General features: G+C 42.5%; 2 protein-coding genes across 2 annotated transcripts in view; both read left to right on the top strand.

Annotated features, from left to right (window-relative positions):
* The first annotated feature begins 458 nt into the window (after positions 1-458).
* hsp90aa1.2 (heat shock protein 90, alpha (cytosolic), class A member 1, tandem duplicate 2) lies at positions 459-19,443 on the top strand. The gene is made up of 11 exons (XM_072439901.1): positions 459-551; positions 4,245-4,397; positions 5,206-5,572; positions 6,580-6,713; positions 11,137-11,466; positions 12,313-12,478; positions 12,685-12,875; positions 15,235-15,382; positions 16,795-17,063; positions 18,147-18,480; positions 19,028-19,443. Exons 2-11 carry the CDS (start codon positions 4,245-4,247, stop codon positions 19,135-19,137), a joined length of 2,202 nt encoding a protein of 733 aa, XP_072296002.1. The 5' UTR covers positions 459-551; the 3' UTR covers positions 19,138-19,443.
* A 1,638-nt stretch (positions 19,444-21,081) lies between these two features.
* ppp2r5cb (protein phosphatase 2, regulatory subunit B', gamma b) overlaps positions 21,082-26,099 on the top strand; it is a 38,903-nt gene continuing 33,885 nt past the window's right edge. The window contains exons 1-2 of the mRNA XM_072439880.1: positions 21,082-21,181; positions 23,652-23,711. Of these exons, the coding sequence (XP_072295981.1) occupies positions 21,155-21,181; positions 23,652-23,711 (87 nt within the window). The 5' untranslated portion in view covers positions 21,082-21,154. The remainder of the gene's footprint in view (positions 21,182-23,651; positions 23,712-26,099) is intronic.

Below are 26,099 nucleotides of genomic sequence, written 5' to 3'. Positions count from 1 at the left end.
TTCATGAGGTAAACAAGTGACGGGCCCTCCACCGGAAAAGTTACATTGTGCAACTTTAAAGCGTACTTCTGTCATTTATTATCTCTCTTTTTGTAATGATGAGATGTTTTGATATGCAAACGTGTTTTTAATAAAATGTGATGAGAAGCAAAAGTGACTGTCGTGATTTTGTCGGTCCAAACGCGATTTAAATGACGAAAATACCCGAGAAATACTTCAGACAAACTACAACATTTCAGCACTTTCTGGAATCTTCACGAGTCCCGCCCCCTCACGCCAATCCAATCGAATACAAATCCTGGTGAGTGACAGGCGCGCGGGCTAATCAGCGGGCTCGCACGGGCACAGAACGTTCCAGACGGTTCCAGGCGCGGAGAGACTTTCTCGAAAGCTCCACAGCGAACCGCATAAAACCCCCGAGCCCCGGCGCCGCTCCTCGCAACCGTCAGAAGGATCGAAACCGCGTATCGGCGTCGCAGCAGCGCGAGGACACAGACTCCATCACTCCCGCGGGCACGTTTCTACTTTTAAAGCCGCACTGACAACCAAAGGTACGGGCACTGACGCGAGCCCGATCTGCGTGCACGATCTGCGTCAAACTATGTTAGCATGACTTAAACGGATTAATGCTAATATTGTCATCGGTGCTTTTTGCTAAATTACACTTTAATTAAGATGATTAGTCATGAATATAAATGGCTTGTTAGTTGTAATGGGATTGCAATGGAGTTGATGCCTTGTAAACAAGTTTTATGAAGGGATATGCACCTTTTTCATATTTATTATGTATTTATTTTGTGATATTCGTTTTTTAATTAACGCTTGTGGGTCGCATGGGGCAATTTCAATGCGTTTTAGAGATTAAATTGCGACTAGACACATTGAAATGCATGCATAATCTGACACGTTACTGTTAAATCAATCAAAAAATTTGAATAATATTTGTTTAGATGCTTTTAAATCACATTGTCACAGCTGTCATCAAATGTACGTCGTGCTATTCGGTTGCAATACTGGCGCAGGTGCCTTTATAAACTAGTACTAAGAATTGATCATACTACTTTTTAAAACATTTTGAGGTTTTATTTCATTTAGTTATTATTGTACCTTTTTATTCAACCTGTAAAAACGTTTTGAGAGCTCATTTACAAACAATAACGGGTTTATTATGACATTTTTTGGCAGATTTTGGGACATGAATTCGAGAACAATTGGTGAAATATTTGCACTGAAGCTTATTGAAGTCGTTAGTTGCTAAGATGGTTTTTATGATGACGGGATTACACGTAAAGCTGATTCATTCACACGTCCTCGTGGCTGAGGGCGGGGCTCTTACTCACGTGGAAACTTCTGGATTGTTTTGGTACCTTCTAGAAACCTGCAGTGCACCAAAGCGGCCTGTGAGGGGCGCCATTTGTCTCCACGTGCTCGCTCTTCAAATGTACTTTTATTTTAGTCCCTCTGTTGTTGGTATGATGTAGTTTGTTTCTTTGTTGTTCTATGTTCTAATGAAAAACAAAATTGTAAAAAACAACAACAACTCTTCCAAAAAATAAATTAAGAGTGTAGACCTCTTATTAGTGTAGACCTCTTATTAGTGTAGACCTCTTATTAGTGTAGACCCAAGGCCGTAGCCAAGGGGGGTTCAGGGGGTTCGAACGAACTGCCCATTTGGGCCGAAAAGGTCCGTCTATAGCAGTAACTTTCAATATTTTGTATAATTTTTCACTTGAGGGACCACAGATATTTGCCCTTTGGGGTCGACGCCCGCACCGGTGCGTTTTGAAACATGGTCGGCTTTAGGACCGCGCAGCAGGAAAACTAAGTGACGTAGACTGCTGCCGTCGACGTCAAAGAGGAAGAACGAACGAGAGGAATCATGCTGTTTTTGAGTAGTTTTGGAGAGTTTTAGTATTTCAAGTATTTCATTCTCAGTAATATAGTTGTTGTGAAGCAAAATGAGGGGCACACTTCATGTTGATCAAGTTTAGTCCTGGTTTAGACCTGCTTTAGACCTGCTTTAGTCCTGGGTTAAGCCTGGGTTAAGCCTGGGTTAGTCCTGGTTTAGTGTTCTGAACATCACTCACATGGAAGTGCAAGGCCTGTAATGTGGCTCTCTATGTCATTTTGGACAGAAACTGTTTTGAGAAGTAGCACAAATAGAAAAACGCCTGAGGATTTACCTACTTTTTATTGTAAATAGTACTCCTTCCAGTTTGACCTTGAGCATGTGGTGAACGTGTTCGCAAGGAAACACCCCAGGAGACTGGAGCTGGAAGAGTCCTTGCTCAGACCAGAACAGAAGTAAAGTGTTGGATGATCCGTGAAGTGTTAGCTTTGTTCAGATATTTGTTTAACCGGCTACTGTTGTAGTTTCTGTGTGAAATTACTGTATGTGTATTTGTTGGGGGTTTTTGTGATAACTTACATGTATACATATAATGTTTTATCTACCTCATCATACTAAAAAGGTCCATCTTGACACAAAAAGAACCCCCCCATAGAAATCCTGGCTACGGCCCTGAGACCTCTTATTATTAGTGTAGTACGGCAGTAGCTCAGTGGTAGAGTGCTCGTCTTCTGATCCAAAGGTCGGCGGTTCGACTCCCCGCTCCCAGAGCGGTCAGATCCACTGGCCCGCAGGTTGGTGGTGCGATTGCAGCTGCCTCATGTGAATACTGCCGTTGTGTCCTTGGGCAAGACACTTAACCCAACTTGCCCCCCAGTGTCTGCGTACATCTGGGGTGTGAATGGGTGACTGGTTCCTTGATGTAAAGCGCTTTGAGTACCTTGACGGTAGAAAAGCGCTATATAAATGTGACCATTTACATCGTATTATTAGTGTAGACCTCTTACTGTCGGGATCACATGCAATGGTATTTATTTATTTATTTATTTATTTGTCTATGGGAGTTTTTTATTTATTTATAGGAGATCTTCTACTGAAAGTGTTTTTCAGACTTCCTATAAGTGATCTGTTCTTCTGTATCTATCTCTGTATCTACCTGCGTTGCACCAATGAAATTTCCCCATGTGGGACAATAAAGGAATATCTTATCTTATTATTAGTGTAGACATCATCATTTTTAATTTCCTGCTTATAGGTTGCCAAAATATCCAAAAATCTGAAACTGATCGATTCTAAAACTAGTAATGAAATGATGTACTCATTCGAACAAGTATCGATACAAAAAATAAATCATAAACACCAATATTTAAATGAGCTAGAACTACTCGAACTGTTATTTTGTGTCAAATGTCCTAACCTTGTTTTAACCTTGACCGAAATATTCTCGTTGTGGTATCAAAATCGGTGTCGAAAAACAAGTATTTTCCTGAGTATTGAAAATTGAGTTTGGCATTTTAGTATTTTTGTTAGGATCCTTCATTAATTATTTATGTACTTTATAGTATAGTGGGCCACAATGCATAGGAAATACACACTAGATATAAATACTCGTTAGTGTTCAGTCTCCATACAGACGACTGGCACGAGGGTTAGAAAGATATAAGATAGTTTACAGACAGATAATCGTGACTTTAAAGTAGTACCGTACTTTCTGGAGTATAAGTTGTACCAGCCAGAAAATGCAACAGATATATATAGAATAACAGATTAGAGAACATGGTGAATAGGTGTACGTATGCTAACGTAACGCTTTCAGCTACATGACGCACAGACAGAACTGTGGTAAGTGTCTGGTATGTTAACGTAACATATTAACAGTTATTCAGATAACTATAGCATAAAGAACATGCTAACGAGTTTACCAAAGCATCAGTTTTACCCCAAATCACTAAATCCACTGAATTCTTCTTCCTCTGTCACTTCTAAACAACTCCACAAACTCCGAAGATAGAGGAAGAGCAGATTCTTCTTCTGCGTCGCTTAGAGCCTTGAGCGCCCTCTTTTGGTTGTCAGTGTGAAAATAACAAATAACATCACACAAGTCTCACTGGAGTATAAGTCGCACCCCGGCCAAAACTATGAAAAACGATTTGTATTTTGAGAAGTGTTATTGTGATCTGGACTATGCACACAAAAAGATTAAGTTGGTTGCATTATTAAATCAAGTGGCCCATTCACACATGCAGTCTGACCTGGGAATTTACCTGCATTTTGCCTTAGAAGCGACATGTGTGAACGAAGCCGGAACATTTCATCCTTTAAGTGGTCGACTCATGTGTTTTATTCAGCAGTTTTAAAGAAGCTTCAGAGTGTGTTGAATGTTTGTTTCCTTCAGATGCCCGAGGCGCACGACCAGTCCATGGAGGAGTCAGAGGTCGAGACCTTTGCCTTCCAGGCGGAGATCGCTCAGCTCATGTCCCTCATCATCAACACCTTCTACTCCAACAAAGAGATCTTCCTCAGAGAGCTCATCTCCAACTCCTCAGACGTAAGAACCACATTTGAGTTCTTACTTGCTGTATTTAAGTGGTAAAATGCGCTGATGTCCCTTTCTCGATGGAAGTGTTCCTGTATCAATGATAGTAGAAGGAAAGTAAATCCTCAGATTAGAGTAAAATTAATCACTCCATTAATTAATGACTCAATCTAGATAAGATAACCATTGTGGGACAAATAAAGGTTATCTTATCTTTTCTTATCTTACATTTTCATCTAGATTGAGTCATTTCTCGTCAGTGATTGGGACTTTTTAATCGCGAGGTCCACATCCAATCCTCTGCCAGTCAAATCATGTCATTTGAAGTTTATAAAAAGATCAAATACAATCAAATCGATTTAGTGTGATTCTTCAACCTATTCAGTTTTATCATCCGGACACTGTTTTTAGAGAAACATTTAGACTTTCAAGAGTCATTCTGAATCTGAGTAAGAAATGAGGCTCGTCAAAACTGTCTGCAAGTAGGCTAACGTTTATTAGCATAGCCTTGCAATTATAAACTAGCATTAGCCAGCTGCTAACGCCCTGAAACAAACAGCTCAGCCTCAGCCTGGAGTGACCTCTGTAAGTCCACTGGTCCCTCCTGACCACAGTAACACATTTCTGGACACACGGGGTCTTTGGGGACGTGACAGAAGAGAGAGAATCCTTTGTTTTGAGTATTTTTGTTGGCAGAGACCACAGTGAACATGCAGCTTTTGTCCTCAAAGTGGCAGTAGTGTGACGTCACCTCAGAGCCATCGCCTTAAATCCAATCATATACAATAGATCTAAATGTAGACTTTTTCTAACTCCACAGGCTCTGGACAAAATCCGCTATGAAAGTCTCACCGACCCGACCAAACTCGACAGCGGCAAAGACTTGAAGATCGAGATCATCCCCAACAAAGAGGAGCGCACGCTCACGCTGCACGACACGGGCATCGGCATGACCAAGGCCGACCTCGTCAACAACCTGGGCACCATCGCCAAGTCGGGCACCAAGGCCTTCATGGAGGCGCTGCAGGCCGGCGCCGACATCTCCATGATCGGACAGTTCGGCGTGGGCTTCTACTCGGCGTACCTGGTGGCGGAGAGGGTCACGGTCATCACCAAGCACAACGACGACGAGCAGTACGCGTGGGAGTCGTCCGCCGGGGGGTCGTTCACCGTCAAGAACGACGCCTGTAAGAACCGTTTGTGGCTCTCGAGTAGTTTGTGTTTTAAAGGTCGTGACAAATGAGGCGAGTTCGGTCGCTTAGCTTTTTCTCAAGCTTCTTCTGCTGGCTGTTTACTCCGTTTAGAGTTCATTTTAGTCAAGTTTTTGCTCTTTCCCAGTTAAAGTGCCCATGACAGGTTTTGTAACGATGTTCTAATTTTGACCTTTGACGCGGCGCGCAGGAGCGCTTAACAGTAGATTTAGTGTGTTTTGCATCGGTAGAATTGACTCTTCTAAGTGTGCACCCTTATTCACGGCAAAACGGGCTGTTGAAAATGTGGTAAAGTTGGCGCTGCGCGTCACAAAAACGGGCGCGCGCTTCTTCTCATGCTCTCCCGGGACCGCGCGCAGGGACAGACCCGCTCCGTCACAGACTCCAGCAGGATTTTGACAAAAATTGCTTCACGTGCTCTTATCTTTTGACTTAATACCGCTATTTATATTTCATTTAAAGCTATTTTGCATTGACGGCGGTACTTTATAACAAAGATGATGATAATTTATTTTATTTATATTGTAGAAATCAATAATCTAAGTGCGGCGGATCCGTAAACCAAGTAATAAAATAACTAAGGCCTAACTGCGTCTTAGTTTGTCCAACCTGTAAGGGGCGCTGTAAAACGACTTTGGCAATGGCGTATTCCTACTGAAGATGCGGTTTTCAGACTAAATCATCTTCTTTGCCTGTTCTTGGTGTAAGACGTCTGAGAAGCACTAGCTCAGTCGATCAACCGGTCAATGATGTTTTAGTCGACCAAACTTTTTATCAGTTTACTCATAATTTTACTGGGATTATAAAGATATAAATGGAATGACTGATCCACTCATTCTTTTTTTGTGCAGTTTCTTGAGTGATTTTTTGCAGTTTTATCTTTTTTTTCGAGCATTTTGGGTCAGATGCGGTCACGTTATAGACATTTGTAACCACGCCTTGCTTCCCTTTTGTTTTTGTTTTTGAAACCTTTTTGTTTCCAGCCGAGCCGATGGGCCGCGGCACTAAAGTGATCCTGCACCTAAAGGAGGACCAGGTCGAATACCTCGAGGAGCGAAAGATCAAGGAAATCGTCAAGAAGCACTCTCAGTTCATCGGTTATCCCATCACGCTCTTTGTAAGTGTCCACGATCAGAGCCATAAGTTTACAATGTCATCGCCATATTGCAAACTATAAGATTTACTGAAGAAGTTTTGTCATGAGAAACGATGGGTGATGGGCGACGAAGTCCATCCATCCATCCATTTTCTGCCGCTTATCCGGGGCCGGGTCGCGGGGGCAGCAGTCTGAGCAGGGACTCGAAGACTTCCTTCTCCCCAGACACTTCCTCTTAACTCCTCCGGGGGTATCCCGAGGCGTTCCCAGGCCAGCCGAGAGACATAGTCTCTCCAGCGTGTCCTGAGTCTTCCCCGGGGCCTCTTCCCGGTGGGACATGCCTGAAACACCTCCCGAGGGAGGCGCCCAGGAGGCATCCGGAACAGATGCCCGAGCCACCTCAGCTGGCTCCTCTCGGCGTGGAGGAGCAGCGGCTCTACTCCGAGCTCCCCCCGTGTGGCCGAGCTCCTCACCTTATCTCTAAGGGAGCGCCCAGCCACACGGCGGAGGAAACTCATTTCGACCGCTTGTATCCGCGATCTTGTTCTTTCGGTCACTACCCAAAGCTCATGACCATAGGTGAGGGTAGGAACGTAGACCGACCGGTAAATCGAGAGCTTTGCCTTTCGGCTCAGCTCCCTCTTTACCACAACAGTCCGATGCAGCGACTGCATCACTGCAGCCGCTGCACCGATCCGCCTGTCGATCTCACGCTCCATCCTTCCCTCACTCGTGAACAAGACCCCGAGATACTTGAACTCCTCCACTTGGGGCAAGGACTCCCCACCCACCTGAAGAGGGCAAGCCACCTTTTTCCGGTCGAGAACCATGGCCTCGGATTTGGAGGTGCTGATTCTTATCCCAGCCGCTTCACACTCGGCTGCAAACCGTCCCAGTGCATGTTGCAGGTCCGGGTTTGATTGAGCCATCAGGACAACATCGTCTGCAAACAGCAGAGATGGAATCCTGTGGTCCCCAAACCGGACACCCTCCAACCCCTGACTGCGCCTAGAAATTCTGTCCATAAAAATTATGAACAGAACCGGTGACAAAGGGCAGCCCTGGCGGAGTCCAACATGCACTGGGAACAGGTCTGACTTACTGCCGGCAATGCGAACACGGCTCCTGCTCCGGTCATACAGGGACCGGACAGCCCTGAGCAAAGGCCCCCGGACCTCGTACTCCCGGAGCACCCCCCAAAGGACACCCCGAGGGACACGGTCAAAAGCCTTCTCCAGATCCACAAAGCACATGTGGACTGGTTGGGCAAACTCCCATGAACCCTCGAGCACCCGATGGAGGGTATAGAGCTGGTCCAGTGTTCCACGACCGGGACGAAAACCACTCTGCTCCTCCTGAATCCCAGGTTCGATTATCGGTCGGATTCTCCTCTCCAGTACCTTGGAATAGACCTTACCCGGGAGGCTGAGGAGTGTGATCCCTCTGTAGTTGGAACACACCCTCCGGTCCCCCTTCTTGAACAGAGGGACCACCACCCCGGTCTGCCAGTCCAGAGGCACGGTCCCCGACCGCCACGCGATGTTGCAGAGACGTGTCAACCAAGACAGTCCTACAACATCCAGATACTTTAGGTACTCAGGGCGGATCTCATCCACCCCCGGAGCCCTGCCACCGAGGAGTTTGCGAACAACCTCAGTGACTTCAGCTTGGGTGATGGATGAGCCAGGCTCCGAGTCCCCGGTCTCTACTTCCTCTTCGGAAGACGTGACTGAGGGATTAAGGAGATTCTCAAAGTATTCCTTCCACCGTCCGACGACATCCCCAGTCAAGGTCAGCAGGTCTCCACCCGCACTGTAAACGGTGTTGGTGAGGCACTGCTTCCCCCTCCTGAGGCGCCGGAAGGTTTGCCAGAATTTCTTTGGTGCCGACCGATAGTCCTCCTCCATGGCCTCCCCGAACTCCTCCCAGGCCCGGGTTTTTGCCTCTGCGACAGCACGAGCCGCGGCTCGCTTGGCCTGCCGATACCTGTCGATGACCTTCGGAGACCCACAAGGCAGAGTGGCCTGATAGGCCTCCTTCTTCAGTCTGATGATATCCCTTACTTCCGGTGTCCACCACCGGGTTCGGGGGTTGCCGCCACGACAGGCACCAGAGACCTTGCGACCACAGCTCCGAGCAGCCGCATCAACAATGGAGGCGGAGAACATGGTCCACTCGGACTCAATGTCCCCAACCTCCCCCGGGACATGGGAGAAGCTCTCCCGGAGGTGCGAGTTGAATACCCTACTGACAGAGGGCTCCACAAGACGTTCCCAACAGACCCTCACAATGCGTTTGGGTCTGCCAAGTCTGTCCGGCTTCCTCCTCCGCCAGCGGATCCAACTCACCACCAGGTGGTGATCGGTTGACAACTCTGCCCCTCTCTTCACCCGAGTGTCCAAGACACGCGGCCGGAGGTCAGATGACACGACAACAAAGTCGATCATTGACCTCCGGCCTAGGGTGTCCTGGTGCCATGTGCACTGATGAACACCCTTTTGCTTGAACATGGTGTTCGTTATGGACAATCCGTGGCTAGCACAGAAGTCCAATAACTGAACACCGCTCGGGTTCAGATCGGGGAAGCCGTTCTTCCCGATCACCCCTCTCCAGGTGTCACTGTCATTGCCCACGTGGGCGTTGAAGTCCCCCAGTCGGTGCACTGTCCAGTACTCCTCCCAAGGACTCCAAGAAGGCCGGGTACTCTGCACTGCTGTTCGGCCCGTAGGCCGCCACAACAGTGAGAGACCTGTCCCCCACCCGAAGGCGAAGGGACGCGACCCTCTCGTTCACTGGGGTAAACTCCAACACGTGGCGGCTGAGCTGAGGGGCTATAAGCAAGCCCACACCAGCCCGCCGCCTCTCCTCGCGGGCAACACCAGAGAAGTGGAGCGTCCAGCCCCTCTCGAGGAGATGGGTTCCAGTGCCCAAACGGTGCGTGGAGGTGAGGCCGACTATATCTAGTCGGTATCGCTCAACCTCCCGCACAAGCTCAGGCTCTTTCCCCCCCAGCGAGGTGACATTCCATGTCCCCAGAGTTAGTCTCTGTGTCTGGAGATCTGGTCGCCGAGGCCCCTGCCGTCGACTGCCGCCCAGATCTCTCTGCACCGGCCCCTTATGGATCCTCCTGCGGGTGGTGGGCCCACGGGAGGGCGGCCCCACGTTGCTCCTTCGGGCTGTGCCCGGCCGGGCCCCGTGGGGTAAGACCCGGCCACCAGGCGCTCGCCATGGAGCACCCATCCCAGGCCTGGCTCCAGGATGGGGCCCCGGTGACGCCGATCCGGGCAACGTTAACGGCCTTGTTCTTTTACTCATCATAGGGGGCTTCTGAACCGATCTTTGTCTGACCCGTCACCTAGGACCTGTTTGCCTTGGGAGACCCTACCAGGGGCTTGAAGCCCCCTACAACATAGCTCCCGGGATCATTCGGGTGCTCAAACCCCTCCACCACGTTAAGGTGTCGGTTCAAGGAGGAGGGGCGATGAAGTAATCCAATATTTGTACTAATATAAGGTCTTGATACAATATACTTCTGGGATATTTTGGAGTTTTGGGAACACAGAAAATTATACTTTTTTAGCTGTTGCTGTAACAAAACAATACTTAAGTCTAGATCTTTAAACTTGATGTATTGCAACAGCCCGTGATGTTTATGTGAGACTTTTGACAATGCAATGTCACGATATTGTGGTTACTGTTATGAGTTTTCCATAAAAATGCGGCCGTGGCTGCAGAGCCGCGGCGCGGTCAAATGGCCCAGCAGTTTCAGGAACCGCGGCACTGCCATATAGCCTCATGGTTAACCCTGACCCTAATCTTAACCCTAATCTTAACCCTAACCTTAACCCGGCGCGGTCTAAAACAGTGCGGTCAAATAGCGCAGCAGTTTCAGGAGCCGCGGCACAAAATAACATGGTAGTTTCGGCCGCGCACCGTGGCTCTGTAGACACTCCCTTAAAATGCATTGAAAAGCCAAAATAAAACCAAAAAATACTTAAAATAAAAAGTAAAAGGATTTGACAGTTTAAAGGCTGTCATTTTTTACTGAACCAAAAATGATATAGATATGCATAGGAACTTAAATGTGTTTAAAATATTTTTTTGTTTTATTTTATTTTAGATATTATTATATAAATTATTATAATATTTATTATTCTTTTTGATTTGTATTATATTTATTATTTTTTCATTACATTTTAGTTTCTTTTAGATATTGTAAGTATCAGTATTTTTTTATTTTTCAGACTTTCAGAATAATCGGATTGATATAAAGTTAGAGATAGAAGGTATTTTACTCAATTTTACTTTGTGTGTATTTGGGAGAAGTTGGCAAAGCATTTAAAATGTTGTTCATATTTTCAGCAACAATTACGCAGAAGTCGCCAAATTAGCCACAAAGCTTCTGAGTTTGCACAGCAATGAATCCTTTTATTTCTTTTCTCAGGTGGAGAAGGAGCGCGACAAGGAGGTGAGCGACGACGAAGCCGAGGAGGAGGAGGAGAAGGAGATCGGCAAAGACGACAAAGAAGAGGAGGAGGAGAAGGAGGACGAGGACAAGCCCGAGATCGAGGACGTTGGCTCGGACGACGAACACGACCACGGCAAAGGCGAGAAGAAGAAGAAGAAGAAGGTGAAGGAGAAGTACATCGACGAGGAGGAGCTGAACAAGACCAAGCCGCTGTGGACCAGGAACCCGGACGACATCACCAACGAGGAGTATGGCGAGTTCTACAAGAGCCTCACCAACGACTGGGAGGACCACCTGGCCGTCAAGGTGAGGGAGACTGACACGCCCACGAGGAAGAGGTAGAAGACGTGTTAAAGGCAGAGGGTGTTACTGTTAAAGGCGAGCGAAGCAAGCGCATCCAGAACAACCAGTCACAACAGAGATGGATCTATGAACTGAAGGTCGATCGGGAAACTGTCTAGTCTGAAGACGTGAAAATAAGAAAAATATATACAATCTGGAAAATTTGGTAAAAAATTGAAAAATTAATCAAATTTAAAGTACAACTATTAGTAGCGTTTAGCTTCATTCAAACTAGTTTGATGACCGCAGTTTAGAATATCCTCGCCGCGTGTCACACATTCTGGATCTCCTCGATCTGTGACGTTCTCTCCATCTGTCACGTTTTCGTTCATAAATCATCCCCACTCGCTGAGCATTTCTAGGTCTAATCACGATCAGTACAACTGCAAGGCTACAGCGTCTCCACAGCCAGAAGATGGCGCCAAAACTCTGTTAGTCCTGTGGGAAAAAAGCAGTTTTAAAGATAAGATAAGATGTTAATTTTGTTGAATTCTATTTATTTTTTGTTCTAAAGCATGAGGTGCCAAACTAAAGATCTCTCAAGAGCATGTTTAAACGCTGATAACAATACAAATAATGCTAATAATAATATCTGCTCTGGTCTTGAAGGCTTTGGGACTCTACCGCTGCAGGTCTAATTTAAACAAACAAAAAATACCAAATTAGAAAGCGTGAACACCTTAGTTTCACCCTGATATTATTCAGACACATTTCTCTACAAGACTCAGTCAGTTTTGTGTGTTCTTGGTTTACTTTTCCTCTTGGTTAAGACAGAAGACATTGTTTGACGCACATGTGTTTCTCTTGCAGCACTTCTCGGTGGAGGGTCAGCTGGAGTTCCGCGCTCTGGTGTTCGTCCCTCGCCGCGCGCCCTTCGACCTCTTCGAGAACAAGAAGAAGAAGAACAACATCAAGCTTTACGTGCGCAGAGTCTTCATCATGGACAACTGCGAGGAGCTCATCCCAGAATACCTCAGTGAGTGCGCGGGGCGGGACGTGGTTGGGGCACTCTTTAGATATTGAAGATTTGATCATCTTTAGAAGGAAAGCGTTCTCTAAATGTAACTAAGACTAAACAAGTAGCTTCTTATTTGAATGATATAAATGGACGTCTTGTTCTGTCCTGTCCAAAGAAGCGGTAGAAGTTGTAGTTGATCCTCTTTTGTTTGTCTGTCCTTCCAGACTTCATCAAGGGCGTGGTGGACTCTGAGGACCTGCCCCTGAACATTTCCAGAGAGATGCTTCAGCAGAGCAAGATCCTGAAGGTGATCCGCAAGAACCTGGTGAAGAAGTGTCTGGAGCTGTTCACGGAGCTGTCGGAGGACAAGGACAACTACAAGAAGTGCTACGAGCAATTCTCCAAGAACATCAAGGTAAACATACCGTATTGTCAGCACTACAAGGCGCACTGTCAATGAATGGTCTGTTTTCGATAATTTTTCATACATAAGGCGCATCAAGTGAAACAAAGCGTACCACACAAAAATGCTTCGAGGTCAGAGAGCACATCCAGAATTAATCCATATATAAGGCTTTTAAGTGTGCCTTATAGTGTGGAAAATACGGTAATAATGATTATGTGCGTCGTGTATTAGTTATTTTAAAGTAGAAGCTTGAACTATCTCATAAAGAGGTTTTTTGTCTTTTTAACCCGGCACAGACTTAGCTGTTCAATAAAGATTAAGTTTGTCAAGAAAAACGAGCCCAGACTTTATACTTTGTTTGCATGTAAACAAAGCAATAGCATCCTTATAGACAAATGTTACATTTACTGTAAAGAAAATACTATTATTTTATGTTAAAAATAGCATTATATAGTCTAAAATTAGAGTTTTTTTCCTCCAATAGTATTAAAGCTGAAACAAATGACAAACAACTAAAATTATTCAAATAATCAACTATTTTTCTGAATTTTTTTTTTTTACTAAACACAGACAACACATTTCTGAAAAAATGTCAAATTAGTTGATGAAGAAACAATCCTTTTTGTAAATCTACTGTTCTCTACAAGCATCTTTTTTAGCTTTGTCAAATCTTTAGTAAAAATCTGGTTCACGGGACTTAAGCGACCTAAACAAGTCACTGATTAAATAAATAACTAACTAAAGAACCTCCAGATGACTCCATTACCATCACAATACCTGTTACCACCCACCTGTCCGCCGGCGAACATTTTCTATATCTCAAATATTATCTTACATCATCACTTTTATTTCCGTGGTCAATACCAGCAAGCCATACATCATTGTAAAGCTTATTTTCTCAACAAAACGAATATGTCATTGATTTACATTGAATAATATGCCCCAAGAAGCAATTGCCAATAGTTTGTGAGAAAGTTTGTAAAATTTTACAAACGCATGTCCTACCTGTTTGCTGTTTATGACGGACGAAACGGCTTTAATTCTGTACATCCTTGTACTCAGTCTGTCCATAAGGAATCATTGAACAACAATATCCACTTGTATTTTTCCTGAAGTTTTCCGATTTCGAGATATTGTCAAGTAAACAAACTTTTCTTCGTTTCTCGCCGGACGAGAATGCGCTGGTCCGGCGCATTTCTCCGTCCATAACAAATGACCTGTTTGACTTATACGATAGTGTTTGACATCGATCTCTTCCTTAGACTGATACCTACAGAATGGGACCATCCACGAATTTTTCTGTCACCGGGTTTGTTTGCTACAGCCTCCGGAGGAAAAAAATTCGGCGCTTCCGAAGCGCGCGTCCATCTTTGTTTTTAGCCCTTAGCTTCTGCTAACAGGCACGCAGGAGACTTTGAGTGACATATTATTCTAGCCAATGAGGAGACCTTTTTCCTGGTAGGCGGGACAAAGGGCTTATTGACACAGAATCTTCTGTATTCTCGTGCGTAAGGCTCCGGGAAGGCTGTAAAGAGCCAGATTTCTCGGCAGGATTTTGCGCATAACGTTTTCTGAGTTTATTAGCCTTTTGGACGTGCATTTTGTTAGATATATGTATTATTATACCAATACAAAAATAAAATAAAAATATATATATATATATATTTTTTTTTAACCTCTATATGGGAAATTCATGGGTAAACTCATATTTACACATTTTCACATTTTCTTTTTAGCGGTTATAATTGCTATTAGTGGCCTACAAAACATGAAAATGTATGTTTTATGATCATAGAGGAGCTAAAATTGTAATAAAACAGTTTGGCACAGTTGGCACATATTTGGATCACTTGTTCCGAATATACTTTTTGATACAAAAAGGTCAACAGCACCAAAATGCCTGTTCCTAGAGATCTGAAACTTTACACAGTTGTTGTCAACAAGATAAACATCATGTACAGTGAACAGCATATGCACACAATGAAATATGTCATGCTCAGGACCATTACAAATTGACAATATTCAGGCGAGACTAAAAAAGGATGTTTTGTTTATGTTTGGGCCTCTGTAGTGTAAGTTCTGAAGCCCTGACAGTGTTCATGTGCACATCTGCAGAAACTAGAAGGCCTAAGCTTTCTAATGATGCATCACACTTGCATGTGGAACATAAGATCCTCTTTTAATAAGCAATGCCATTTGGGTATGTCCAATCATTGTGCACAGGGCGAAAATAGGTGGGTGGTAACAGGTTAACTGTTCCCATGTCATTGTCGCACTTAGGTTGAGTTTCATTGCTTTGCGTCATGACATTTTCCGTAAAGTGGAGCGCGAAGAAGAATAACGCGTTCTTGTGTTTTGCGTGTGGCAGCTCGGCATCCACGAGGACTCCCAGAACAGGAAGAAGCTGTCGGAGCTCCTGCGTTACTACACGTCTGCCTCCGGAGACGAGGTGGTGTCGCTCAAAGACTACGTCACGCGCATGAAGGACAACCAGAAACACATCTACTACATCACCGGTACGCTGAAACACGAGGTCTGAAAAGTCTCCTCAAATCTACTCGGATCAACCCCGTGTCCCAGCGGTAAAGTCGGAACCAAAAGGTGTACGCTGAAACACAAGGTCAAAATCCAATGAAATTTCCCCATGTGGGACAATAAAGGATTATCTTATCTTATCTTAAAATCTCTCCTCAAATCTACACGGATCAACCACGTGTCCTAGCGTTAAAGTCAGAACCAAAAGGAAGATATTTGAACTGAATCTAAAGCGCTGAACCTGACTTTTACCGTTTTAAACTCTTATGAATGCATTTCTCACTCTTCTATTACATTGCTAGCATCCTGATTATACACTATGAAGCGTTTAAGAGCTTTGCACAACTTTCAGAGCCCAGAGCAGAGTGTTTTCCATCACGGTAACGCTAACGACAAACCAGAACGACCTGCTGCCTCTTGATCTCGTTGTTGTAAACTGTTTCTCCATCGACCGACCTGGATAAATGAAGAATGCGAACAATTAAAAGTCTTTATAATGAGATGTAGACGGCCCAAAGCTAATGATATTTGGTACTGGGGCGGGACAATTTTACTTTGTGACGCGAGACAATTGTGTTCAGCCCAAAAGACCTTGACTTCTGGCCAGTTTATGTCTTTCAATTTAGTCTGGGGCAGAGCAATAAAATATGTCTGTTTGCTGTAACCCGACTGACCCGGTAATAAAATAGCAGAAAAAACAAAAACAAATCAGCATTTTGTCAAAATGATGCCAATTTTTTTTGTGTGTGTTATATCTCGCGGTATTTTTTCTCCTAAAAGCCCGGTGTTGAATAATTTTGTATCACTGAAACTTAACACGAACGGAGAACGTCTCATTGACTGTTGCAAGTGAAAATTTGGCCTGGTGGTCACTGTGGGTCACTGCAGGTCACTGCAGGTGACTGTGGATCACTGGCAGAATCAAAAAATGGCGACACATGTGTGTGTTCAGTGCAGTTCAGTGTGTCGAGGAAACGGAGTGAGAATTAAGAATAAGTTGCTGGTTTTAAGACAGATTGATACGTGGCGTGATGTGCTAGTGGACTTGGTGAAAAAGATGAGATTGATCGCTATTCTGTGACGCTGAGTGTCAACAAAGTGTCCGAACATTCAGACGAAGTGGAGTTAATTATCATTAAATAGGTGGATTTTATATACAAATTTGGAATTTTGTATGCCTTTTTTTAAAAGTAAAAAAAAAAGAAGAATTTACCTACCACTTGAAAAATGTTGGTCGGGTTACAGCAAACATACAATTTATTTGGGGCAGCCTGGTCTAATGGAATTGCCTTTTTTCTGCACGTTTGATGGGTTTGATAAAGTGTCGCAGGCTCGTTCTTTACGTGTTCTAGTATTCCGCGTTACATGTCTGTTCTGTCTCGGGCTCCCACAGGCGAGACCAAAGACCAGGTGGCGAACTCTGCCTTTGTGGAGCGTCTGCGTAAAGCCGGGCTGGAGGTGATCTACATGATCGAGCCCATAGACGAGTACTGCGTGCAGCAGCTGAAGGAGTTCGACGGGAAGACGCTGGTGTCTGTGACCAAAGAGGGACTGGAGCTGCCCGAGGACGAGGACGAGATGAAGAAGCAGGAGGAGAAGAAGGCCCAGTTTGAAAACCTCTGCAAAATCATGAAGGACATCCTGGAGAAGAAGGTGGAGAAGGTGAGAGGGCGACTGATGGAGACTTTACACCGCAACTACTACAACTACTATTACTAAAACTTGCACTACTATTACTAAAACTTGCACTACTATTACTAAAACTTGCACTACTATCACTACATCTTTTACTACAACAACTACTGTTACTACAACAACTACTATTACTACAACTTGCACTACTATCATTACATCTTCTACTACTACAACTGCCATTACTCATATTGTGCAAAATGTACTTCTTTAACCACGTTATAACATTGTTTATCATAAACACACCTGGACCTTGATGACTCGTGTCTTCTCCCTCCGAGCGTCAAAAACACTCCGTTCTGAGTTTCTCTGTGTGATGTCATATTCTACCTGTGACACGCGGTGAGCTCTTCTGTGCTGTTTTTAAAGCCATAAATCATCTCCAAACATAATTTATGGCTCAAATCACGATCGTCACAGATGTGTGACTGTGTGTGGCTGCATTAGCACGTTGGAGTAAAGCTAGCTTACATCTCCTGTGTAATTCAATCTTCTGCCAGCAGATGGAGCCCAAAGGTCAGTTCTGTGCGTAGGAAAAGACAGAGTGACACTAAGTAATTTTTTTTTTTTAAATACTATACTTTGACATCTCATGTTTTTGAAAAAATAAAGGTTCTGAAGAGTTTTTAAGGGCCAATAATGATGCAAATTATATATTTGTATTGAAAAGGCATCGTGTTCTAGTCCTAACTTTCTATGAGCTGCTGCCTCTGTCTTTAAATGTAGTTGAGGTTTATGTTCCAGATACATTAGAAGGCTGCAAACATACTTTATTATTGTATTTGGTGTGAACGTGATGATAAACACGCTGCAAACACTAGATTGTATCCACGTTGTCCCTCAGTCGCTCTCGTTCACTCTCTGCACACCTGAGTCTGAAGCCTTTTTGGAAAGACAACACGAGTTTCTTTTATTTTTAATCAAATGTTTTCCTCACAATAAAAACAGTGTTCAATTTTAAAATGATGCATATGTTCAAAGGACATTGACGATATACTTGCACTGTTCCTTCCGCTGCTGCTTCCCTTACGTCCTCATGTCTCGTTTCCTCAGGTCACCGTGTCAAACCGCCTGGTGTCGTCGCCCTGCTGCATCGTCACCAGCACCTATGGCTGGACGGCCAACATGGAGCGCATCATGAAGGCCCAGGCCCTCCGTGACAACGCCACCATGGGCTACATGGCGGCCAAGAAGCACCTGGAGATCAACCCGGATCACCCCATCATGGGCACGCTGCGGCAGAAGGCCGAGGCCGACAAGAACGACAAGTCCGTGAAGGACCTGGTGATTCTGCTGTTCGAGACGGCGCTGCTGTCGTCCGGGTTCACGCTGGACGACCCGCAGACGCACTCCAACCGCATCTACAGGATGATCAAGCTCGGGCTGGGTGAGACTCTTTACCCACACAACATGAAACATACACAATATAAGACCGGCCCCTCGCTATAGCAGAGATAAACCAGGACTAACGAGACAGAAATATGGATAACACTGGATTAAACGATACAAAAGTGTGTGCAGGAGGCAAAATACCCTCAAAGCCTCCTCTTTATCAGGGCCGCTGCTCGCCATTTGTGTGCCCTGAGCAGAAATGCTAATGTCTCGTATGACATTAACACTGTCGTGCCGCTGTCGGCCAGTAGAGGGCAACAGAGGCCTAAATCACGTTTCTATAGCATTAAAGATAAGATGAGCCTTTATTTGTCCACACAATGGGGAAATTTCAGTGTTGCACGCAAATAGATAGAGAAGTAAAAGAAGAGATAACTTGTAGGAAGCTTTAAAAAAACACTCTTAATAGAAAGACTCTTATAAACAAAACTCTTAAAGACAAAAACCTCTCATTCTTAATAAGGAATAGAAAGATAACATGATATATAATAAATGATAATAAATATTTCAAACCTTGTGCTGATGCTCTGGGTCGTTCGCAGGGATCGATGAAGATGACATGTCAACTGATGATGTCACAGCGGCGCCGATGGAGGAAATGCCGCCGCTGGAGGGTGACGACGACACAACGCGAATGGAAGAGGTCGACTAGAAATTACTGCACAAAGACCTGCTGTACAAAAGCCAGTCCACGTCCGGTACAATCTGTCCCATGTTGTGAATGAGCCAGAAATGCACCTTTAACGAGTATTTTTAACAACGTGTAATGTTTCCCTCACGATGATGAGCGGCACCTGTGCATTCCACGCTGAAATCTTTGTTTTATCTTTGATTTGTCTTTTTATATGAGTTGTTTGCTTTTTTTGTATATATTTATTGGTATTCAAATGGCTCCAGATGTACAGAAAAGAATACGGTTCAAAGACATGAATGAATAAACAGAATATGTTGTGTATCATCTGCATCTTGTCTATTTATTCATTTGAGAATGTAAAACTTGTGAGAAAACCTGACCACCACCAAGACAATTGACCAGGATTTTCTACAGATCTAAAAAGGAATCGACAAAGAGCAGGAGTTACGATTTAAGATTATATTATAGGGCAAATGTAACATCTTCTACAGTTCCATTCTGTATCCTGGGACACCATAACAGCGCTAATACGGCAATTATTTTACGGAAAAACACAAAAGCACCAAAAGGTGAAAATATTGTTTCATGCCTGAGACCTAAAAGTACTGCCTACAGTTCCAAATACTTTCAGAAATTACAGTAACATAAATCTGTCAAACCTAATGACGTCCTTATCAGAAAAAAGCGTGATTTGAGACGTGTGCGCGGCCAGTACCTTCAGCAGCCAACAGGGAGCAGCAGCTCAGTACCAAAGTCGGTCTCTTCACTTTTATGGAACGGTGAGAAAACTGGCTCATTTATTAAACTAGTTCATACAAAATAATCCATGCATTAACTACTTTGATCCGACAATTTTGAGGGAGGATTGAGATGTTTATAATGTTAATAATAATGATAATGAAGTAGTACATTTGACGTCTACTCTGCTGCCTTGGTTGTATAAAGGTGCATTTCTGTTAAAAAATGATAATACTTTATGATTTATATTGCATTTTATGGTTTAAGGAAATGTCAAAGTGCTACAGAGTTAAAAACAATTACAACCCTGGCACTTAATATAACAGCTTGACAGCTGAGGAATCGAGGTAATTAATGTCTAAAACAGCATCATCATTTTTATTGTGTTTTTTTATTTCTCAAATGACACTTATTCCTCTATAAAACTCTATAGAATTGTCTGTTGTCTTTTCTGGTACAAAACATTTAAAAAATACAATATTTCTAGCCTTAAAATTGTATTTGCGCTTCAAAAAGTATAATTTGTGGTAAAGTATGTCATGTAGCCTATGTGAAGAGTAAGTAAAATCTAGTCTATTGTAAAAATCTGGACTTTGTTTGTATAAAGACTACTTTAGTCTCTTTCATAATCTCTTTATAAGTGAACAAATAATATAAAATACTTTGTTAAACGGGGTTCCGATATCACTCACCTGCATTTTACATATTCGATTATATTTTTCTGAAGTTGATTCGAAATTCTCCATTGAAATAAAATTACGTTCCACTTGTAAATATGTTGTAAGGGTTTTATTTTTTTGAAGTTGAGTTCAAAGGTAAATAAAATATAAAAAAAAAATACCAGGTTTCTGCTGTAACCGTAACAAACGGAACTTCCTCTTTTGGGATGAATAATAAGGTTATTTTGTGTTTTTTCATTACGATTTTTTTTTTGACATTGTATTTTTTTTTACATTAAATTTCAAAAAAAAATTGTATTCATTTACAATGAATATTTTTACTAGATTCGATGTAAAAAAAAAAAAGATTTAAAAACACAAAACAACCTTTATACATAACCATTACAGAATGTTTTTATTTACACATTTGTTATAGAAACACGGTTATAATAGTTCATTCGTACTCGTTGCTTATTTTTTTATGCACTTATTTTTGCATTTTTGTGTCGCTGGGTGTCGTTTTTTGCACTCTGAAAACCTGGCAACCCTCTTTACGTTTGTGTGGTGAGATCTGGCAACCCGGGAGTTGTCAACGGCGGAGCGAGCAGAGCGACAAGGGCGGCTACATCTGCACAGAAATGCCGAATAAAACGAAAAAAGACAAGGCGAGTAACATTTGCCGGACAATACTGCATTTATCAAGCCATATCCTTCACAGACATGTCCTTTGCGTGATTAAAAACGTGAAATCAGTCCGTGGAAGTGATTTAGTTAGCATCCAGCGCTGTTAACATCACATTAGCCGCTGCTAGCTCTTGTCCTATCCTTGCGCTTTAGGATTTTCTGCTTATTTTATAGGCTTATTTATGCGATATTAAATTCTATCTTGCATGCGTGTTTGTTTGGATGTTCCCACCGTCATCTGTTATTAAAATTAAAAACTTTGCTGAACTTTTATAACGGATTGTAATGGAAATGGGATTCGTGAGAAGTAACGTTAGCTAAACTGGGAGCTAGCTGTGGTCTCTAAACAGGGGGCTTTATATTTTACCCATAAAGATTAATTTTAATAATTAGGTTCGGTCGCAAATATTAAAATATCTTGATAATATAATATTTTTGGCATTATTTTTGGTATTTTCAGATTTTTTTTTGTTAATTAAATTTGTTTATTTAAAAATAAATAATCATAAATTACATTAATAATGCGTTTTACGTTTAAAAAAAAAAATCAAAAACATAGAAATAGGACTGCACAATATATTGCTAATCGATATCGCAGTGTTGCCCAACTCGATAATCTATATCGCAACAAACTAATCGTATCGCTGTTAGGGCTACTACGATTAATTGACTAAATGTGATTCAAAACAGAAATAAAAATTTGTGCTCAATAAATGTTCGTTACCATGGATATCTGCCATGTTTGTTGCTGGTGCGCTAAATGTGAATTTAGATACTGTACATCAGCCAAAAAGGATGGAAAAAAACCAACCTGACACTCGGCTTTGCTACTTCTGCTAAATAAATATAAATAATAAGTATCAATCTTTAGTGTTAGAATACTTTTGAACGAGCGCTAAGTTTAGCATGTAGCATCTTAATATCTCCATCTGTTTAACATCCGGCTAACTGAAAGTACAATGAGGTGTGATGTCACAATCCTGAGCTCTAAACACAGCAGTAACAAACATGGCGGATTACCATGGTAACGGACACTTTTTAACATTCCATCCAGCTCCAAACAGACTCTAAAACGCAGTGTCATTGTTGAAATAAACTAAAAAACACTTTATTTGTAACTGTTCTCCAGACGTCTTCAGTCACTATCTTACCTTTTATTCAGTTTATATATGTATAAAGTGTACAACAGACATAATCGCTGACATGTCGACTATTAAAATACTTGTTTGTTGAGGCCCTGAACGTGAGGATTGGGACATGAAGAATATTTAATTAAAATAGAAGATAGAAACAGATAGTAATGACAACGCAATATTCGATATCGCGGCAAAGAAATGTTCCGTTTGTTTCATAAAAACGTTAAAGCAAGATTTTATTCAGGACTAAACAAAGTAATTGCCTTAAATTAGTCTTGCTTTTGTCTGTTATTTTTATTTATTTTTGTAATTTTGACACACCTTGATTAGCATAGCACGTTCTTATAGAAATTGTTAAAAATATAATAAAACAGTGCAGTAATATGGATATCGCGTTACTAAACAACTATATGTTCCAATGCCGTGCAGCCCTGCCTTGGAATATAATATCATAACCGACCTCGTAATGACATAACGGGCGTAAACTGGGGCGTGTCACAAACAACAACATTACACAATAATAATAAACTGCAAAATGGTTTTATCTCTGAACTTTGAATTCATGTAATTTATTTGCGATCATAAATCAGTTTCTGGCCTCGTCGCAGCGGCTAAAACTGCAGCAGGTTTATATTTAGCTGATAGTTCTGCTCTGTTAAACCGTCTTACCATGAGTGACGTCAGCGTTTCCCACTGTTTTCCGCAGCGCCACAGGTTTAATGTGCTCCAATGACTTTATTTAATGTAATTTGTTGTGTGAAATATGTTAATTATCGTTATTTGAATCGTTATTATTATTTGAACAAGATAAATTGCGATAAATATCGGCGCAGTATTTTATTTTATTTATTTTATTTATTTTATTTATTTTATTTATTTTATTTATTTTATTTATTTTATTTTTTAATTATTATTATTCAATTTATTTATTGTTATTATTTTTTATTATTTATAATTTTATTATTGTTATTGAAATTTAAACTAATAAAATGGTGGGATGAATTAACTTGACAAAGAATTGCACTGATTTATTTTTGTTCAACAGAAGCGTCTTGATTTGAATTATGAATTCTTCTTGTAATTTGTATGAATATTTTTGTGTGGAAATAAGTGCATGTAATCCCTCATTCGTCCTGGAGAAAAATATTCATATTTTTCTTTGCTCAAAGTTGCGACTTGAAGTTCAGTCGTCACACAAGAAAATTAATGGAATGTGAAACGCAAACCTACACACACAATTTAGTTTATTGCATTATTTTCTATCTTTTGGGTGACACATTGACACTTCTAATCACTGGTTTTATTTTTCTTTCAGGAGTCGCTCAAAACTGGAAAAGGCGGAAAGAGCGGAGGGCAGGAGAATTCAGAGCATGAGGTAAGCTAACTGGGCTGGCTAACTGGGCTGGCTAACTGGGCTGGCTAACTGGGCTGGCTAACTGGGCTGGCTAACTGGGCTGGCTAACTGGGCTGGCTAACTGGGCTGGCTAACTGGGCTGGTGTCCGGTAACCCGACCAACCTGGATTTCAAAACCCGACCTTAAACATTTTATTTCATATTTACTGGCCGTACGTTTGGAGAATGTCAAATTGTGAGAGCGAATCCAAAAGGGAAAAAGTCATATGTGGGGATCGTAAGATATGAAAATCGCCACACTTTTGATAGGTTTCGTTTTACCTACAGGCACATAGAGGATATGTTTGTAGATGCTGCAGAGACCGTAGCCATGCCATGATAATATAATAGATCCATGGGCGATATGGGGCACGGCCGGTGTTTCAGCAGTGAAGTTATTTGACATGACTGTCAAAGTTCTCACATTATCAAGTGACAATAAGAAAAATAATGATAGCTCACCGAACACGCGCACAGGGCAACAGCGCGGACCTCAACAGAGCGGTAATTATTCAAAAGTTGTCTGCTAATGGCTCTTTTCTTATGGTTGGACTAGTATAGATGTAGATAACTATTTTATTCAATATCTGCATACCAATACGGCCACACCAATGCAAAGCGCTCACTTCTGAGAAAAGAAAACTGTCTGCAAAACCTCTGCGAGGATTTTAAAATATATTTTTAAAAATCCGACCTACCGACCTGGATTTTTTTTCAATGTTACTGGAAACACAATTTTTTTTTTGGCCTAACTCTGCTCGCTGACTCTGGTGACATTTTTAGTGCAGTGCATTTGGTAAACAAACCTGCAGCAATAAGTGATGTGTACAAGAGCAGCAGGAGTGTCATCACATGGTCCTCTTTAGATTGTAGATTAAAGCTCGTTCCATTTCACGAGGCACGATAGAAACTGTCAGAGCTTTGGCAGTTTGGGATTTACACAAATAACTATTATTTCTGTTGAACAATTAGTTTTAAATGCATTTCCAAGCAAATAAATGTTGAAATATGCAGTTTGAAGGCTTCAAGATGTAAAATATTTACAAAGAAATTGTGTTATTGATTGAAATAGAAAGTTTTCTTTGACATATTTTAAAAGTAGTGGATGCAACAATAAACTCTATGTTGTAAATATCCTTTCGTCTAAAGTTTCTCAGTGAAATTGTGGACTGTCGCAAACAAGCAAACCACAAAGACCATGATGCTTTGCTCCAGTTCAGTGACATGAAGACATAACTTATCGGTTACTGTTTAGAATATGATAATTATTTGCACCAAATCATCTGCGTTTCATCTGGATATTGTTACAGCCCTTTTAGTCGACTCGATACGATTTCACCCGTTTATCGTTTCAGCCGTACTTAACAGGCTAATCAATAACAGACCGGTTACCATGGCAAACGTTCTGTTGCATCCTCATAATTCAGCCTTAATTTCCTCCCGTCGGCACAAACTATTCCGTCTCCCGACAACGCTCGATAGTGACCACGCTCCTCGCCTCCTGCAGCCGCGGCGTGTTTTTTAAAGCGGCGCTCGCGTTACCTCGGCTCACCCTCGAGTGGCTCTCCGTTCACCTGCAGAGGCGAGCTTCGTATTGCTTCATAAGAGCTGATGTTTCGACCGAGTGGGCACATGCTCGTCTCCCTCGGAGCTCACGATCGCCCACGGCCAAAGGCGCCCAACGATTATGTCAGATCGCTTCGGTCTCTCTTCGTTTCTGTTCTGTTTGTTTTCCCCAAGACTCTTTGCTGTACGTCTAACCTTTCAGCTGGTTAATGAATCATGAGGCTCCGCACACCGCAGCTTCACACGCAGCGCTTTCTTTGTGTTCTGCTCATGAAAATCGCATGGCACTAACTCAATTAGGGCAATCGCAGTTCCAACGTCGCAGAGGAAATGTGTGCTTAAATGGACACGACTGAGAAATGCCACGTACAGTGACGGACGGCGGAGGAAGTCGCACGGTTCTGCGTCCGTCTGTTTACAATAAGTTATTTCGCCATAGGTATTGTTCTTTACCCGCTGCTTCTTCTCTCAGAACTGACAAGACTGAAAAGTTTGAGCAAGTGCAGATCCTGTCTGTAAATCCACATCGGAACAGTCGGTGAAGCCGCCGCAGATTATTGCTACAGTAAACTCACTTCCTGTGCAGTTTAAAAACAAACTTCGTACATCTAAAACTGGAAGTTTTGGCTTTACTCTGGACAGGAAACGGCCGATGCCAGCTGGGCGGTGAAGGTTTTTTTTCCTTCTGCAGGATGGGTTAGTCTTTGCTCACAGGGGAACTAGACACCATATGCATATACACCATACTTTGGTATGAAAGCTGTTCCTGCATATGGTGTCAAACACATGAACACCTGTGTAAAT

The sequence above is a fragment of the Eucyclogobius newberryi genome, unplaced genomic scaffold (genome assembly GCF_026437365.1).
Source record: "Eucyclogobius newberryi isolate DKJ021-1_F unplaced genomic scaffold, fEucNew1.0.hap1 SCAF_1, whole genome shotgun sequence".
Lineage (NCBI taxonomy): Eukaryota > Metazoa > Chordata > Actinopteri > Gobiiformes > Gobiidae > Eucyclogobius > Eucyclogobius newberryi.
Note: the sequence above shows the minus strand (reverse complement) of the source record. Positions and strands in the feature narration are given on the sequence as shown.

Excerpts from the sequence above, each read along its gene's own strand:
- hsp90aa1.2 (XM_072439901.1), top strand. The coding sequence starts at position 4,245 with ATGCCCGAGGCGCACGACCAGTCCATGGAGGAGTCAGAGGTCGAGACC. Across the intron at positions 5,573-6,579 it reads CACCGTCAAGAACGACGCCT|CCGAGCCGATGGGCCGCGGC; the intron begins GTAAGAACCGTT and ends TTTTGTTTCCAG. Across the intron at positions 12,876-15,234 it reads AATTCTCCAAGAACATCAAG|CTCGGCATCCACGAGGACTC; the intron begins GTAAACATACCG and ends TGCGTGTGGCAG.